The 18,788-nt window shown below is 42.6% G+C and overlaps 5 protein-coding genes across 5 annotated transcripts in view; all 5 read left to right on the top strand.

Moving 5' to 3' along the window:
* The window catches only part of LOC310993089 (protocadherin gamma-C5-like), a gene marked incomplete at its 5' end in the record, with an annotated part of 337,145 nt that overhangs the window by 202,948 nt on the left and 115,409 nt on the right, over positions 1 to 18,788 (top strand). The gene's annotated exons all lie outside the window — the stretch shown is intronic.
* LOC310992872 (uncharacterized protein) lies at positions 278 to 6,489 on the top strand (the record flags this gene model as incomplete). Its single annotated transcript, XM_083981101.1, has 2 exons — positions 278 to 2,674; positions 4,045 to 6,489. 2 exons carry the CDS (start codon positions 278 to 280, stop codon positions 6,487 to 6,489), a joined length of 4,842 nt encoding a protein of 1,613 aa, XP_083837227.1.
* LOC310992869 (protocadherin gamma-A2-like) lies at positions 7,566 to 9,965 on the top strand (the record flags this gene model as incomplete). The annotated part of the gene is made up of 1 exon (XM_083981096.1): positions 7,566 to 9,965. One exon carries the CDS (start codon positions 7,566 to 7,568, stop codon positions 9,963 to 9,965), a length of 2,400 nt encoding a protein of 799 aa, XP_083837222.1.
* LOC310992868 (protocadherin gamma-A2-like) lies at positions 11,004 to 13,400 on the top strand (the record flags this gene model as incomplete). Its single annotated transcript, XM_083981095.1, has 1 exon — positions 11,004 to 13,400. One exon carries the CDS (start codon positions 11,004 to 11,006, stop codon positions 13,398 to 13,400), a length of 2,397 nt encoding a protein of 798 aa, XP_083837221.1.
* Positions 14,787 to 17,183, top strand: LOC310993113 (protocadherin gamma-A5-like; the record flags this gene model as incomplete). The annotated part of the gene is made up of 1 exon (XM_083981413.1): positions 14,787 to 17,183. The coding sequence occupies exon 1, from the start codon at positions 14,790 to 14,792 to the stop codon at positions 17,181 to 17,183; it is 2,394 nt and encodes a 797-aa protein (XP_083837539.1). The 5' UTR covers positions 14,787 to 14,789.

The raw sequence follows: 18,788 nt of genomic DNA, 5'->3' as shown, positions 1-18,788 counted from the left end.
TTGACCAGTTTGTGTTAGATGGGCGAAGAAATCATGAGAACCTCCCACATTATTTGAGACAGAGAACGAGAGAAAGACACAAGGAACAGTACAGGATACGAAGACTGGAGCTATGGACGTTAATTTTGGCTGACACTGTCATTTTACATATGCAATTCATGATCCAAGTTGTGGATGCAAACAAGCGGATGACATAAAGAGGATTACTACTGAGGAGCAATACATTTTTAGAGGAATATTTATTGGTTCGTTTTACAGGAAGACGACGGGAAGAACAATGAGACGGCAAGTGCTGCTGTTCATCCTGATCCTCTGTTTCAGTCCAGTGATTGGGCAGGTCAGCTACTCTATCCCAGAGGAAAAGCCGACGGGTTCTTTCGTGGGCGATATAGCGCAAGATTTGGGTTTGGATGTGAAAAGACTGAAGTCGGGAAGAGCTCGCATTTACACGGGAGACAGTGCAGAATACATCGAGTTGAATACAGAGAGAGGAGTCCTCCTGGTGAAAGAGAGAATAGACAGAGAGGTGATCTGCGCTGAGACGTCGCCCTGTGCTCTGCATTTCCAGGTTATTTTGGAGAATCCTATGGAATTTTTTAGCATTACCGTCGAGGTTACAGATATAAATGACAACGCCCCGATTTTTAAAAGAGGTGAAATGAAATTTAGAATAAGCGAATCAGCTGTTATAGGGACAGTATTTCTCTTGCAACAGGCAATAGATCTGGATGTTGGTGTCAATGGCCTTCAAAATTACGTGTTAAAGCCAACCGATAACTTTGTTTTGAGGCTGCAAAATCAAGCAGACGGAAGCAAGATGGTGGAAATGGTTTTACAAAAACCCTTAGATCGAGAGAAACAGGATCATTTGTCGCTTGTGTTAACAGCAGTAGACGGTGGTGAGCCGCAGCTCACAGGGACAGTTCAGATCAACATAAATGTTCTGGATAGTAATGATAATGCTCCAGTTTTCACGCACAAAATGTACAAATCCAGCATAAGAGAAAATTCACCCTCAGGATCGAAAGTAGTGGTCGTTAGTGCATCTGATTCAGACGAAGGAGCAAATGGAAAGGTATCATATGCTATATTAAACCTACTCGACAATGTGTCCGAGTTATTTGAGATAAACAGGGAGACTGGAGAAGTTACACTGACCGGCAACACTGATTATGAAAAAAAGCGACAATATCAAATACATGTTCAGGCCAGCGATGAAGGAGGGCTAACGGATTCCTGTAAAATTATAGTGGAAATAACTGATACAAATGACAACACACCTTTAATAAATGTCATGTCAAAATCTAGTACAATTAAAGAGGATATTCAGCCTGGCACTGTTGTGACGATGATAAATATCCAAGACCCAGACTCGGGCAAAAATGGAAAAGTTCAATGTTACATTAACGAGAACATTCCATTCACAATTTCCTCTACGTCAAATAATTTCTTTAGTTTGACAACAGACAGCGACTTAGATAGAGAGGGATACTCTGAGTACAATATAACAGTGACCTGCTCTGATGAGGGAGTACCCTCCCTCTCCAGCAGCGTCACTCTCACCTTACAGATCTCTGACGTCAATGACAACGCGCCTGTCTTTGAGAGGAGCTCATATGAGGCCTACATTGTAGAAAACAACACACCAGGTCTCTCTATATTCACAGTGAAAGCCAGAGACGCTGACTGGAACCAGAATGCCCGTGTTTCTTACATACTGGAGGACTCCTCTGTTAACGGAGTGCCAGTCTCCTCATATGTGTCCGTCAGTGCTGATAGTGGAGTCATCCATGCAGTGCGCTCTTTTGACTACGAGCAGATCAAAGATTTCCACTTCCGCGTCAGAGCTCAGGATGGAGGCTCTCCTCCACTCAGTAGTAACGTGACTGTGAAAATACTGATCCAGGACCAGAACGACAACCCTCCTCAGGTTCTCTACCCAGTCCAGACTGGTGGCTCTCTGGTGGCTGAAATGGTGCCTCGTTCAGCAGATGTGGGCTATCTGGTGACTAAAGTGGTGGCTGTTGATGTGGACTCTGGACAAAATGCCTGGCTCTCCTATAAACTGCAGAAAGCCACAGACAGGGCGCTGTTTGAAGTGGGCTTACAGAATGGAGAAATAAGGACTATCCGCCAGGTCACTGATAAAGATGCAGTCAAACAGAGACTGACTGTCATAGTGGAGGACAACGGACAGCCCTCTCGTTCAGCTACAGTCATTGTTAACGTGGCGGTGGCGGACAGCTTCCCTGAAGTGCTGTCGGAGTTCACTGACTTTCCCCACGACAAGGACTACAATGACAACCTGACTTTTTACTTAGTGTTGGCTCTGGCTGTAGTTTCCTTCCTCTTCATCACGTGTTTAGTGGTGATTATATCAGTGAAAATCTACAGATGGAGACAGTCTCGCATCCTGTATCACTCCAGTCTCCCTGTGATTCCATATTATCCTCCACGTTACTCAGACACTTTGGGGACAGGGACTCTGCAGCACGTGTACAATTACGAGGTGTGCAGGACGACTGACTCCAGAAAGAGTGACTGTAAGTTCGGCAGAGCTGGTAGTCAGAACGTGCTGATAATGGACCCCAACTCTACAGGGACGATGCAGCGGATACAGAGTGAAAAGAGCATCCTGGATGAACCAGACTCTCCTCTAGAGGTTGGTCAACTAGTTTAGAGAGTTCTTCATAACACTTGTTGTGCTTTATTGCATTATAGTAACACCTTTCACATCATCCCCCCATTTTCAAATCCATGAAAATGTGGTCTGCAGATTAGTTCTCAATCAATAGCCTGTTATTCTCTGTTTTTAACAAACACACACTGTCTTGACTTTTTGTGTGAAATGACACTTGGAAATCATTTAGAGGCAAGAAACTTCAACATTATTTTTCTGGACCTAATTATTAGTATATCCTTTTTGCTTTCTGTAACAAGGTGCTGTACATGGGAATTTCAAATGAACGAATATTTAAGTGTCTGTCTCTTTCTCTACTTGACTACATAGTTAATTTACAGAGTGAGGAGAGTGTTTTGGATCAGACAGCCTGTTTTAACCTTAGAGTGACTCAGCGGTTGTGCCTCTGTTACCCATACAGTACTCCTTATTTTTCCATCAGTGGTGCATGCTGTTTTAAGGTAAAATACTGTTACTAGGTGACATGTCTGCTCTACATAATAATGTAACCAAGTCAACTCTAATCATTGTGGTTTGATCAGGAGTAGGAATGGTTGTAGAATTAAAGCGGAAAATAATCAAATATTTTCAATGTAAATATTTCATGAAGTTTTCCAGATCTCTTTATAGCGTTGCAGGATGTGATGTGCAGTGTTGGCTGCAGTTTCTGATGTCATTCAGACTGGGTCGTTTCAGGACCATGGACAGCGAATTTAACTGTTGTAGAGGAGACTTCAGCAGGGCTGTTTCTATAGTTTGCATATCACCCACCTCCTTTATCATTTATCATGTGATTTCTTATTCTCATTGTTTTGGTACTCTTCGTTTTGTTAGTTCTTGACCCTTCGAGATCCCTTCAGTTCAATTGTATGTTGTATCCATCTTACTGCTTCAAATATCCAGCCTATCAGACCTGATAAATATATTCGGCTACCTTCCACAGTGTGTGTTATTTCAGACCTATAATCATACTGAGACGAACTATAAACATCTAGAATTTCAATGTCTGCATAAACCGTTTTGGGACTGAAATATCTTGCTGATATTGATGTATGAGTTTACAGTTAGGTCTTCAAGAATAAAAAGTAAGTCGATGTTGTGCAGTTTTATATTATGGACTCTTAGGGCCGCTGTTGACCAGAGTGTGAGAGGAGGGTTGAAGTAGCACCGCCCATGTAAACTCGTCATAACACTGAGAGACCTCGATGAGAAACGAACGGGCCATCATAGTCGTGGATAATTATTGAAAAAGAAAAAGGAATATTCGGCTAAAAGTGATTTTTCATCGAGTGATTTTTTTCAAGGTGCGGTCAGTGTGAGGCTGACATTGGATGTCCAGGGTTATCTAGTCTGTGGAATAAAAGGAGACGGTGGAATTCACGGTGAAACAATTGGATAGAACAATGAAACGGCAAGTACTGCTGTTTATCTCTCTCCTTTTCCTCGACCCAGTGCTCGGGCAGGTCAGCTACTCTATTCCTGAGGAGATGGCGAAAGGATCTTTAGTGGGCAATATAGCACAAGATTTGGGTCTAGAAACAAAACGTTTGATATCGGGTAAAGCTAAGATCTATACAAGGAACAGCGACGAATACATCGAGCTGAACAGAGAAAGAGGAGTCCTCCTCGTCAAAGAGAGAATCGACAGAGAGGCGTTGTGTATGGAGACGGCGCTTTGTGCTTTACATTTTCAGATCATTTTAGAGAATCCTATGGAGTTTTATAGTGTCACAGTCCAGATTACTGATATCAATGATAATGCCCCCACCTTTGAAAAAAGTGAAATGAAATTCAAAATCAGCGAGTCAGCGATCACTGGAGCAAAATTCGTGCTAGAAAGGGCTGTTGATCTTGATGTTGGAAATAACGGTGTACAGAGGTACGAATTGAAACCAACAGATAATTTTGTTCTAAAACTGCACAATAACGCTGATGGAAACAAAAATGTTGAGATGGTGCTACATAAACCTTTAGACAGAGAGAAACAGGAGCAGATTTCTCTCGTGTTAACGGCTGTAGATGGAGGAGAGCCGCAGATGTCAGGAACAATGCTGATTCTTATTACAGTTTTAGACGCTAATGATAATGCACCTGTTTTCACTCAGTCCACATACAAAGCTACAATTACTGAGAATTCACCTAAAGGCACAGTGGTAGCTACTGTTACAGCCTCAGATGCAGATAAAGGCTCTAATGGTAAAATAACATATTCAATCACGAATGCTTTAGGAAATATGAGGAAAATGTTTGCGGTAAATGAGGAAAACGGCGAAGTTTCATTAATTGGCCATATAGACTTCGAAAAATCAAGACATTTCCAAATAAATTTACTCGCGAGTGACGAAGGAGGACTCACTGATTCTTGTAAATTAATTGTGGATGTACAAGATGTAAATGACAACAAACCTGAAATTAACATCATGTCAAAGTCAAATGTGATATCAGAAGACGCTGAAATCGATACGGTCGTTACAATGATAAACATCGAGGATCTTGATTCAGGAGAAAATGGAAAAGTGCAGTGTTTTATCAGCGAAAATATGCCCTTCGTTTTAAAAACAACATCAAATAATTTCTATAGCTTAGTGACCGAGAGTGAGTTAGACAGAGAGAGAGCGTCTGAGTACAATATAACAGTGACCTGCTCTGATGAGGGAGTACCCTCCCTCTCCAGCAGCGTCACTCTCACCTTACAGATCTCTGACGTCAATGACAACGCGCCTGTCTTTGAGAGGAGCTCATATGAGGCCTACATTGTAGAAAACAACACACCAGGTCTCTCTATATTCACAGTGAAAGCCAGAGACTCTGACTGGAACCAGAATGCCCGTGTTTCTTACATACTGGAGGACTCCTCTGTTAACGGAGTGCCAGTCTCCTCATATGTGTCCGTCAGTGCTGATAGTGGAGTCATCCATGCAGTGCGCTCTTTTGACTACGAGCAGATCAAAGATTTCCACTTCCGCGTCAAAGCTCAGGATGGAGGCTCTCCTCCACTCAGTAGTAACGTGACTGTGAAAATACTGATCCAGGACCAGAACGACAACCCCCCTCAGGTTCTCTACCCAGTCCAGACTGGTGGCTCTCTGGTGGCTGAAATGGTGCCTCGTTCAGCAGATGTGGGCTATCTGGTGACTAAAGTGGTGGCTGTTGATGTGGACTCTGGACAAAATGCCTGGCTCTCCTATAAACTGCAGAAAGCCACAGACAGGGCGCTGTTTGAAGTGGGCTTACAGAATGGAGAAATAAGAACTATCCGCCAGGTCACTGATAAAGATGCAGTCAAACAGAGACTGACTGTCATAGTGGAGGACAACGGACAGCCCTCTCGTTCAGCTACAGTCATTGTTAACGTGGCGGTGGCGGACAGCTTCCCTGAAGTGCTGTCGGAGTTCACTGACTTTCCCCACGACAAGGAGTACAATGACAACCTGACTTTTTACTTAGTGTTGGCTCTGGCTGTAGTTTCCTTCCTCTTCATCACGTGTTTAGTGGTGATTATATCAGTGAAAATCTACAGATGGAGACAGTCTCGCATCATGTATCACTCCAGTCTCCCTGTGATTCCATATTATCCTCCACGTTACTCAGACACTTTGGGGACAGGGACTCTCCAGCACGTGTACAATTACGAGGTGTGCAGGACCACTGACTCCAGAAAGAGTGACTGTAAGTTCGGCAGAGCTGGTAGTCAGAACGTGCTGATAATGGACCCCAGCTCTACAGGGACGATGCAGCGGATACAGAATGAAAAGAGCATCCTGGATGAACCAGACTCTCCGTTAGAGGTCAGTTTTCCCAATATGTAGATTTTCCTCCTCTACTATTATATGTGATTTTTACACTATGGAATAGACCATGCATAGTTTGTGTTCAGTTAGTTTCGCTGCAATCGAGGTGTATTCGTTATTTGGTTTTGTGGTTGTTTTTTGTTTAGCACCACGGACAGCGCAGCAATCGTGTGACTCAAACGCTTTACTTCCTAGTGAAGCTGAAATGTTACAGTCTGTCTCATCCTTTTTCTCTGCCTGTGTGTGTGTGTGTGTGTGTGTGTGTGTGTGTGTGTGTGTGTGTGTGGCGGCTAACGTCAAAATTATCTTTGCATAATTAATTATTTTGTGCATATGTTTCTGTAAACATATTCTCGTTGTTGAAACATATCCTAGATGAACTGAAAAGTATTATTTTTTTTTTTTTTAAATACACGCATGAATATTTGTAATGTGCATTTCACATTATGAGTTGTTCAAACAACAGTTGTGTCGCTATTGTGCAAGAATATTTTATCCTTAAAAACCATGTACATTTAACTCGTTTCATACCGTTGGACTTGGACAAAAGGAGCTCCTTGTGTGTAGCTGCACCTGTGTGCATGTTTTTGTGGTTATATTATTCTTTCATATTTAATTTAATCTAAAGTATTCGAAACTACAGTCATGTATTCATCATTTATAGATTATCTAATAGACAAGTAGGAATTTGAGTATATAAATTAACTTAACATTTAGTAAAATGTATTTCGATAAGTCACTCTTTTACATGTCCTTTAAATCTCTTCATTGTGACCACAAAAAGACACCATGTAGTTCAATTTATCGAACAGAGAGGGACGCTGTTGGCCAATGAGTTGCTGAAGAAGAATTCGTTGCAGTAGTACCTCCCTTACATCTGAACATATTACACTGGGAAATAGAGGCAGAGGTAGCAGTCGGTAGTGCCATGAACAGCATACGCCATGACGGTTTAAAAGGATTTTTCTTTCTCACAGTTTAAGATAAGTGGCATCTCGAGGACCACCTGCGTGTATATACAGGTCTAAATCGGAGCCTGGGCCAAAGAAACAAAGGATATTCTACTTTTCTTCAAAGACGTGTCGACAGGAACAATGGGATGGCAAGTGCTGTTGTTTATCTCGTTGCTCTCTGTCAGTGTAGTGCGCGGGCAGGTCAGTTACTCCATCCCTGAAGAAATGAAAAATGGGGCCCTGATAGGAAACATAGCCCAGGATTTGGGTTTAGGGGTGGAAAGACTGAAGTCCGGTAAAGCTCGTATCTATACTGGTAACACTGAGGAATACATTGAGCTGAAGAGGGAAAGGGGAGTCCTCCTTGTTAAAAACAGAATAGACAGAGAATCGCTCTGCGGTCAAACAATGCCCTGCGCGCTGCACTTTCAAATGATTTTGGAAAACCCAATGGAGTTTTACACAGTGACTGTTGAAATAACAGATATAAACGACAACCCTCCCACCTTTGAGAGGAGTGAAATGAAATATGAAATTGGCGAATCGGCTGTAAATGGAGCTCGATTCGTTTTGGACAAAGCCTTGGATGATGATGTTGGTGTAAACGGGTTGAACAGCTACGCCCTTAAACCCAGTGATAATTTTGCTCTGAAAACCATCAGCAGAGCGGATGGGTCTAAACACGTTGAGATGGTTTTACAAAAACCCTTAGACCGAGAAAAGCACGAGCACATATCTTTAATACTAACCGCGGTCGATGGTGGTGAACCTCAGCTCTCGGGGACAATGCAGATTCTCATAACTGTGTTAGACGTAAATGATAATCCTCCGGTTTGTTCAAAAGCGGAATACAAAGCGAGTGTTACAGAGAACGCTCCTGTTGGTACTGTAATAACCAGCGTGAGGGCCACTGACATAGATAAAGGCAGTAACGGAAAAGTGACATACACGATTTCGAAATCTGGTGCATCAAGTCTATTTCAAATTGAAGAAGAGAGTGGAGTATTGACTTTAGCTGGCAATGTAGATTATGAAAAAAGGAGACTATACGAACTTGATGTTCAGGTGTCAGATCAGGGAGGATTATCCGATGCGTGTAAAGTAATAGTGGACGTGACCGATACAAATGATAACCCCCCAGCCATTAACATCATGTCCAAATCAAACACAGTATCTGAGAGCGTCACACCGGGGACCGTTGTAACAATGCTTAACATACAAGATCCGGATGCAAATGAAAACGGTAAAGTTATGTGCATTTTAAATGAAAATATCCCATTTTCTATTAAATCAACAACAAATAGTTTTTTCACCGTTGTCACAGACAGTGATTTAGACAGAGAGAGATCATCTGAGTATAACATAACAGTGACCTGCTCTGATGAGGGAGTACCCTCCCTCTCCAGCAGCGTCACTCTCACCTTACAGATCGCTGACGTCAATGACAACGCGCCTGTCTTTGAGAGGAGCTCATATGAGGCCTACATTGTAGAAAACAACACACCAGGTCTCTCTATATTCACAGTGAAAGCCAGAGACGCTGACTGGAACCAGAATGCCCGTGTTTCTTACATACTGGAGGACTCCTCTGTTAACGGAGTGCCAGTCTCCTCATATGTGTCCGTCAGTGCTGATAGTGGAGTCATCCATGCAGTGCGCTCTTTTGACTACGAGCAGATCAAAGATTTCCACTTCCGCGTCAAAGCTCAGGATGGAGGCTCTCCTCCACTCAGTAGTAACGTGACTGTGAAAATACTGATCCAGGACCAGAACGACAACCCTCCCCAGGTTCTCTACCCAGTCCAGACTGGTGGCTCTCTGGTGGCTGAAATGGTGCCTCGTTCAGCAGATGTGGGCTATCTGGTGACTAAAGTGGTGGCTGTTGATGTGGACTCTGGACAAAATGCCTGGCTCTCCTATAAACTGCAGAAAGCCACAGACAGGGCGCTGTTTGAAGTGGGCTTACAGAATGGAGAAATAAGAACTATCCGCCAGGTCACTGATAAAGATGCAGTCAAACAGAGACTGACTGTTATAGTGGAGGACAACGGACAGCCCTCTCGTTCAGCTACAGTCATTGTTAACGTGGCGGTGGCGGACAGCTTCCCTGAAGTGCTGTCGGAGTTCACTGACTTTCCCCACGACAAGGAGTACAATGACAACCTGACTTTTTACTTAGTGTTGGCTCTGGCTGTAGTTTCCTTCCTCTTCATCACGTGTTTAGTGGTGATTATATCAGTGAAAATCTACAGATGGAGACAGTCTCGCATCATGTATCACTCCAATCTCCCTGTGATTCCATATTATCCACCACGTTACTCAGACACTTTGGGGACAGGGACTCTCCAGCACGTGTACAATTACGAGGTGTGCAGGACCACTGACTCCAGAAAGAGTGACTGTAAATTCGGCAGAGCTGGTAGTCAGAACGTGCTGATAATGGACCCCAGCTCTACAGGGACGATGCAGCGGATACAGAATGAAAAGAGCATCCTGGATGAACCAGACTCTCCGTTAGAGGTCAGTTTTTCCAATATGTAGATTTTCCTCCTCTACTATTATATGTGATTTTTACACTATGGAATAGACCATGCATAGTTTGTGTTCAGTTTGTTTCGCTGCAATCGAGGTGTATTCGTTATTTGGTTTTGTGGTTGTTTTTGGTTCAGCACCACGGACAGCGCAGCAATCGTGTGACTCAAACGCTTTACTTCCTAGTGAAGCTGAAATGTTACAGTCTGTCTCATCCTTTTTCTCTGCCTGTGTGTGTGTGGCGGCTAACGTCAACATTATCTTTGCATAATTAATTATTTTGTGCATATGTTTATGTAAACATATTCTCGTTGTTGAAACATATCCTAGATAAACTGAAAAGTATTCATTTAATTTAAAAAAATACACACATGAATATTGTAATGTGCATTTCACATTATGAGTTGTTCAAACAACAGTTGTGTCGCTATTGTGCAAGAATATTTTATCCTTAAAAACCATGTACATTTAACTCGTTTCATACCGTTGGACTTGGACAAAAGGAGCTCCTTGTGTGTAGCTGCACCTGTGTGCATGTTTTTGTGGTTATATTATTCTTTCATATTTAATTTAATCTAAAGTATTCGAAACTACAGTCATGTATTCATCATTTATAGATTATCTAATAGACAAGTAGGAATTTGAGTATATAAATGAACTTAACATTTAGTAAAATGTATTTTGATAAGTCACTCTTTTACATGTCCTTTAAATCTCTTCATTGTGACCACAAAAAGACACCATGTAGTTCAATTTATCGAACAGAGAGGGACGCTGTTGGCCAATGAGTTGCTGAAGAAGAATTCGTTGCAGTAGTACCTCCCTTACATCTGAACATATTACACTGGGAAATAGAGGCAGAGGTAGCAGTCGGTAGTGCCTTGAACAGCATAAGCCATGACGGTTTAAAAGGATTTTTCTTTCTCACAGTTTAAGATAACTGGCATTTCGAGGACCACCTGTGTGTATATACAGGTCTAAATCGGAGCCTGGGCCAAAGAAACAAAGGATATTCTACTTTTCTTCAAAGACGTGTCGACCGGAACAATGGGATGGCAAGTGCTGTTGTTTATCTCGTTGCTCTCTGTCAGTGTAGTGCGCGGGCAGGTCAGTTACTCCATCCCTGAAGAAATGAAAAATGGGGCCCTGATAGGAAACATAGCCCAGGATTTGGGTTTAGGGGTAGAAAGACTGAAGTCCGGTAAAGCTCGTATCTATACTGGTAACACTGAGGAATACATTGAGCTGAAGAGAGAAAGGGGAGTCCTCCTTGTTAAAAACAGAATAGACAGAGAATCGCTCTGCGGTCAAACAATGCCCTGCGCGCTCCACTTTCAAATGATTTTGGAAAACCCAATGGAGTTTTACACGGTGACTGTTGAAATAACAGATATAAACGACAACCCTCCCACCTTTGAGAGGAGTGAGATGAAATATGAAATTATCGAATCATCTCTTAATGGGGCTCGTTTCGTCTTGGACAAAGCGATCGATGATGATGTTGGTGTAAACGGGTTGAACAGCTACGCCCTTAAACCCAGTGATAATTTCGCTCTAAAAACCATCAGCAGAGCGGATGGGTCTAAACACGTCGAGATGGTTTTACAAAAACCCTTAGACCGAGAAAAGCACGAGCACATATCTTTAATACTAACCGCGGTCGATGGTGGTGAACCTCAGCTCTCGGGGACAATGCAAATTCTCATAACTGTGTTAGACGCAAATGATAATCCTCCGGTTTGTTCAAAAGCGGAATACAAAGCGAGTGTTACAGAGAACGCTCCTGTTGGTACTGTAATAACCAGCGTGAGGGCCACTGACATAGATAAAGGCAGTAACGGAAAAGTGACATACACTATTTCGAAATCTGGTGCATCAAGTCTATTTCAAATTGAAGAAGAGAGTGGAGTATTGACTTTAGCTGGCAATGTAGATTATGAAAAAAGGAGATTATACGAACTTGATGTTCAGGTGTCAGATCAGGGAGGATTATCCGATGCGTGTAAAGTAATAGTGGACGTGACCGATACAAATGATAACCCCCCAGCCATTAACATCATGTCCAAATCAAACACAGTATCTGAGAGCGTCCCACCGGGGACCGTTGTAACAATGCTTAACGTACAAGACCCAGATGCAAATGAAAACGGTAAAGTTATGTGCATTTTAAATGAAAATATCCCATTTTCTATTAAATCAACAACAAATAGTTTTTTCACCGTTGTCACAGACAGAGATTTAGACAGAGAGAGAGCGTCTGAGTATAATATAACAGTGACCTGCTCTGATGAGGGAGTACCCTCCCTCTCCAGCAGCGTCACTCTCACCTTACAGATCTCTGACGTCAATGACAACGCGCCTGTCTTTGAGAGGAGCTCATATGAGGCCTACATTGTAGAAAACAACACACCAGGTCTCTCTATATTCACAGTGAAAGCCAGAGACGCTGACTGGAACCAGAATGCCCGTGTTTCTTACATACTGGAGGACTCCTCTGTTAACGGAGTGCCAGTCTCCTCATATGTGTCCGTCAGTGCTGATAGTGGAGTCATCCATGCAGTGCGCTCTTTTGACTACGAGCAGATCAAAGATTTCCACTTCCGCGTCAAAGCTCAGGATGGAGGCTCTCCTCCACTCAGTAGTAACGTGACTGTGAAAATACTGATCCAGGACCAGAACGACAACCCTCCTCAGGTTCTCTACCCAGTCCAGACTGGTGGCTCTCTGGTGGCTGAAATGGTGCCTCGTTCAGCAGATGTGAGCTATCTGGTGACTAAAGTGGTGGCTGTTGATGTGGACTCTGGACAAAATGCCTGGCTCTCCTATAAACTGCAGAAAGCCACAGACAGGGCGCTGTTTGAAGTGGGCTTACAGAATGGAGAAATAAGAACTATTCGCCAAGTCACTGATAAAGATGCAGTCAAACAAAGACTGACTGTCATAGTGGAGGACAACGGACAGCCCTCTCGTTCAGCTACAGTCATTGTTAACGTGGCGGTGGCGGACAGCTTCCCTGAAGTGCTGTCGGAGTTCACTGACTTTCCCCACGACAAGGAGTACAATGACAACCTGACTTTTTACTTAGTGTTGGCTCTGGCTGTAGTTTCCTTCCTCTTCATCACGTGTTTAGTGGTGATTATATCAGTGAAAATCTACAGGTGGAGACAGTCTCGCATCATGTATCACTCCAATCTCCCTGTGATTCCATATTATCCACCACGTTACTCAGACACTTTGGGGACAGGGACTCTCCAGCACGTGTACAATTACGAGGTGTGCAGGACCACTGACTCCAGAAAGAGTGACTGTAAGTTCGGCAGAGCTGGTAGTCAGAACGTGCTGATAATGGACCCCAGCTCTACAGGGACGATGCAGCGGATACAGAGTGAAAAGAGCATCCTGGATGAACCAGACTCTCCTCTAGAGGTTGGTCAACTAGTTTAGAGAGTTCTTCATAACACTTGTTGTGCTTAATTGCATTATAGTAACACCTTTCACATCATCCCCCCATTTTCAGATCCATGAAAATGTGGTCTGCAGATTAGTTCTCAATCAATAGCCTGTTATTCTCTGTTTTTAACAAACACACACTGTCTTGACTTTTTGTGTGAAATGACACTGGGAAATCATTTAGAGACAAGAAACTTCAACATTATTTTTCTGGACCTAATTATTAGTATATCCTTTTTGCTTTCTGTAACAAGGTGCTGTACATGGGAATTTCAAATGAACGAATATTTAAGTGTCTGTCTCTTTCTCTACTTGACTACGTAGTTAATTTACAAAGTGAGGAGAGTGTTTTGGATCAGACGGACTGTTTTAACCTTAGAGTGACTCAGCGGTTGTGCCTCTGTTACCCATACTCCTTATTTTTCCATCAGTGGTGCATGATGTTTTAAGGTAAATACTGTTACTAGGTGACAAGTCTGCTGTACATAATAATGTAACCAAGTTAACTTCTCAATCATTGTGGTTTGATCAGGAGTAGGAATGGTTGTAGAATTAAAGCGGAAAATAATCTAATATTTTTAATGTAAATATTTCATGAAGTTTTCCAGATCTCTTTATAGCGTTGCAGGAGGTGCAGTGTTGGCTGCAGTTTCTGATGTCATTCAGACTGGGTCGTTTCAGGACCATGGACAGCGAATTTAACTGTTGTAGAGGAGACATTAGCAGGGCTGTTTCCATAGTTTGCATATCACCCACCTCCTTTATCCTTTATTATGTGGTTTCTCATTGTTTTGGTACTCTTCGTTTTGTTCCTTCTTTACCCTTAGAGATCCCTTCAGTTCAATTTTATGTTGTATCCACCTTACTGCTTCAAATATCCAACCTATCAGACCTGATAAATATATTGGGCTACCTTCCACAGTGTGTGTTATTTCAGACCTATAATCATACTGAGACGGACTATAAACATCTAGAATTTCAATGTCTGCATAAACCGTTTTGGGACTGAAATATATTTCTGATATTGATGTATGAGTTTACAGTTAGGTCTTCAAGAATAAAAAGTAAGTCGATGTTGTGCAGTTTTATATTATGGACTCTTAGGGCCGCTGTTGACCAGAGTGTGAGAGGAGGGTTGAAGTAGCACCGCCCATGTAAACTCGTCATAACACTGAGAGACCTCGATGAGAAACGAACGGGCCATCATAGTCGTGGATAATTATTGAAAAAGAAAAGGCAATATTCGGCTGAAAGAGATTTTACATCGAGTGATTTTTTTTAAAGGTGCGGTCAGTGTGAGGCTGACATTGGATGTCCAGGGTTATCTAGTCTGTGGAATAAAAGGAGACGGTGGAATTCACGGTGAAACAATTGGATAGAACAATGAAACGGCAAGTACTGCTGTTTATCTCTCTCCTTTTCCTCGACCCAGTGCTCGGGCAGGTCAGCTACTCTATTCCTGAGGAGATGGCGAAAGGATCTTTAGTGGGCAATATAGCGCATGATTTGGGTCTAGAAACAAAACGGTTGATATCGGGTAAAGCTAAGATCTATACAAGGAACAGCGACGAATACATCGAGCTGAACAGAGAAAGAGGAGTCCTCCTCGTCAAAGAGAGAATCGACAGAGAGGCGTTGTGTATGGAGACGGCGCTTTGTGCTTTACATTTTCAGATTATTTTAGAGAATCCTATGGAGTTTTATAGTGTCACAGTCCAGATTACTGATATCAATGATAATGCCCCCACCTTTGAGAAAAGTGAAATGAAATTCAAAATCAGCGAGTCAGCGATCACCGGGGCTAAATTTGTGCTTGAAAGGGCCGTTGATCTTGATGTGGGAAATAATGATCTTCAAAAGTACGTATTGAAACCAACAGATAATTTTGTTCTGAAAGTGCACAGTAACGCTGATGGAAACAAAAATGTTGAGATGGTGCTACAGAAACCTTTAGACAGAGAGAAACAGGAGCAGATTTCTCTCGTGTTAACGGCTGTAGATGGAGGAGAGCCGCAGATGACAGGAACAATGCTGATTCTTATTACAGTGTTAGACGTCAATGATAATGCTCCTGTTTTCACACAGTCCACATACAAAGCTACAGTTACTGAGAATTCACCCAAAGGCACAGTGGTAGCTACTGTTACAGCCTCAGATGCAGATCAGGGATCTAATGGTAAAATAACATATTCAATCACAAATACATTAGATAATGTAAGGAAGGTATTCGTTGTAGATACGGAAAACGGCGAAGTCTCATTAATTGGCTATGTTGACTTCGAAAAATCTAAACATTTTCAAATAAATTTACTCGCAAGTGACGAAGGAGGACTCACTGATTCTTGTAAATTAATTGTAGATGTACAAGATGTAAATGACAACAAACCTGAGATCAATATAATGTCAAAGTCAAATGTGATATCAGAAGACGCCAAACTCAATACGGTCGTTACGATGATAAATATTGAGGATCTTGATTCAGGAGAAAATGGAAAAGTGCAATGTTTTATCAGCGAAAATGTGCCTTTCGTTTTAAAAACAACATCAAATAATTTCTACAGTTTAGTGACAGACAGTGATTTAGACAGAGAGAGATCATCTGAGTACAATATAACAGTGACCTGCTCTGATGAGGGAGTACCCTCCCTCTCCAGCAGCGTCACTCTCACCTTACAGATCTCTGACGTCAATGACAACGCGCCTGTCTTTGAGAGGAGCTCATATCAGGCCTACATTGTAGAAAACAACACACCAGGTCTCTCTATATTCACAGTGAAAGCCAGAGACGCTGACTGGAACCAGAATGCCCGTGTTTCTTACATACTGGAGGACTCCTCTGTTAACGGAGTGCCAGTCTCCTCATATGTGTCCGTCAGTGCTGATAGTGGAGTCATCCATGCAGTGCGCTCTTTTGACTACGAGCAGATCAAAGATTTCCACTTCCGCGTCAAAGCTCAGGATGGAGGCTCTCCTCCACTCAGTAGTAACGTGACTGTGAAAATACTGATCCAGGACCAGAACGACAACCCTCCTCAGGTTCTCTACCCAGTCCAGACTGGTGGCTCTCTGGTGGCTGAAATGGTGCCTCGTTCAGCAGATGTGGGCTATCTGGTGACTAAAGTGGTGGCTGTTGATGTGGACTCTGGACAAAACGCCTGGCTCTCCTATAAACTGCAGAAAGCCACAGACAGGGCGCTGTTTGAAGTGGGCTTACAGAATGGAGAAATAAGAACTATCCGCCAAGTCACTGATAAAGATGCAGTCAAACAGAGACTGACTGTCATAGTGGAGGACAACGGACAGCCCTCTCGTTCAGCTACAGTCATTGTTAACGTGGCGGTGGCGGACAGCTTCCCTGAAGTGCTGTCGGAGTTCACTGACTTTCCCCACGACAAGGAGTACAATGACAACCTGACTTTTTACTTAGTGTTGGCTCTAGCTGTAGTTTCCTTCCTCTTCATCACGTGTTTAGTGGTGATTATATCAGTGAAAATCTACAGATGGAGACAGTCTCGCATCATGTATCACTCCAGTCTCCCTGTGATTCCATATTATCCACCACGTTACTCAGACACTTTGGGGACAGGGACTCTCCAGCACGTGTACAATTACGAGGTGTGCAGGACCACTGACTCCAGAAAGAGTGACTGTAAGTTCGGCAGAGCTGGTAGTCAGAACGTGCTGATAATGGACCCCAGCTCTACAGGGACGATGCAGCGGATACAGAATGAAAAGAGCATCCTGGATGAACCAGACTCTCCTCTAGAGGTTAGTTAAATACTTTAGAGACGTCTTCATACGCCTTTCGTGCTTAATTGTATTACAAGTTCAGTCAGGTAAATGCTTTATCTAGATAAGCCTGTTGTAAGTAAAGACGGGACCAAATTCTCTTCTCCTTCATTTCGTTTTGATAACGAGTAGGAATGGTCGTAGAAACAAGCAAACAATATTCAAATAATTTTCATAGAAACGTTTCATGATATTCTCCATATATTATATATCCTTGTAGCTTCGCTGTATGTGCAGTCTTGGCTGAAGTTTCTCGTTTCATTCAGAGATGGATCAATTCAGGACTATGGACAGCGACTTTAGCTGTGGTAGAGGAGACATCATATTCACATGCGGAGCCTGTCTGTCCAGTGCTATTTCGACAGTTTGCATGTCAAATTCTTCCTTTATCATTCATCATGTGGTTTCTTGCTGTCATTGTTTATGATAACGTTTGTTTTCTTATATCTTCATCCCTCGAGATTCTCAGTTCAAATTGAGTTTATATCCAATTTACACCTTGATATGTCTAACCTATAAGATCTGATACATATATTAGGCTACCTTCCACAGTGTATGTGTTATTTTAAACCTGTTATCACACTCACCTATGTCGAATTTCAATGCGTACATGCAGCTGTTTTGGGACTCGAAGGTATCACTCATATTGATATAGGAGTTTATAGTTAGTTCTTCAAGAATTACAAATTTAGGCGATGTTGTGCAGTTTTATACTATGGACTCTTAGGGCCGCTGTTGACCAGAGTGTGAGAGGAGGGTTGAAGCAGCACCGCCCATGTAAACTCGTCATAACACTGAGAGACCTCGATGAGAAACGAACGGGCCATTATGGTCGAGGATAATTATTGAAAAAGAAAAGGGAATTTTCGGCTACGAGGGATTTTTCTTCGAGTGATTTCTCTAAGGTTCTGTCTGTGTGAGGCTGACATTGGATGTCCAGAGTTATCTAGTCTGTGGAATAAAAGGAGACGGTGGAATTCACGGTGAAACAATTGGATAGAACAATGAAACGGCAAGTACTGCTGTTTATCTCTCTCCTTTTCCTCGACCCAGTGCTCGGGCAGGTCAGCTACTCTATTCCGGAGGAGATGGCGAAAGGATCTTTAGTGGGCAATATAGCGCATGATTTGGGTCTAGAAACAAAACGTTTGATATCGGGTAAAGCTAAGATCTATACAAGAAACAGCGACGAATACATCGAGCTGAACAGAGAAAGAGGAGTCCTCCTCGTCAAAGAGAGAATCGACAGAGAGGCGTTGTGTACGGAGACGGCGCTTTGTGCTTTACATTTTCAGATTATTTTAGAGAATCCTATGGAGTTTTATAGTGTCACAGTCCAGATTACTGATATCAATGATAATGCCCCCACCTTTATAAAAGGTGAAATGAAATTCAAAATCAGCGAATCAGCGATCACCGGGGCAAAATTTGTGCTTGAAAGGGCTGTTGATCTTGATGTGGGAAATAACGGTGTACAGAGGTACGAATTGAAACCAACAGATAATTTTGTTCTTAAACTGCACAGTAACGCTGATGGAAACAAAAATGTTGAGATGGTGCTACAGAAACCTTTAGACAGAGAGAAACAGGAGC

The sequence above is a fragment of the Trachurus trachurus genome, assembly GCF_905171665.1.
Source record: "Trachurus trachurus genome assembly, chromosome: 10".
NCBI lineage: Eukaryota > Metazoa > Chordata > Actinopteri > Carangiformes > Carangidae > Trachurus > Trachurus trachurus.
This window is presented reverse-complemented; position numbering and strand designations above follow the sequence as displayed.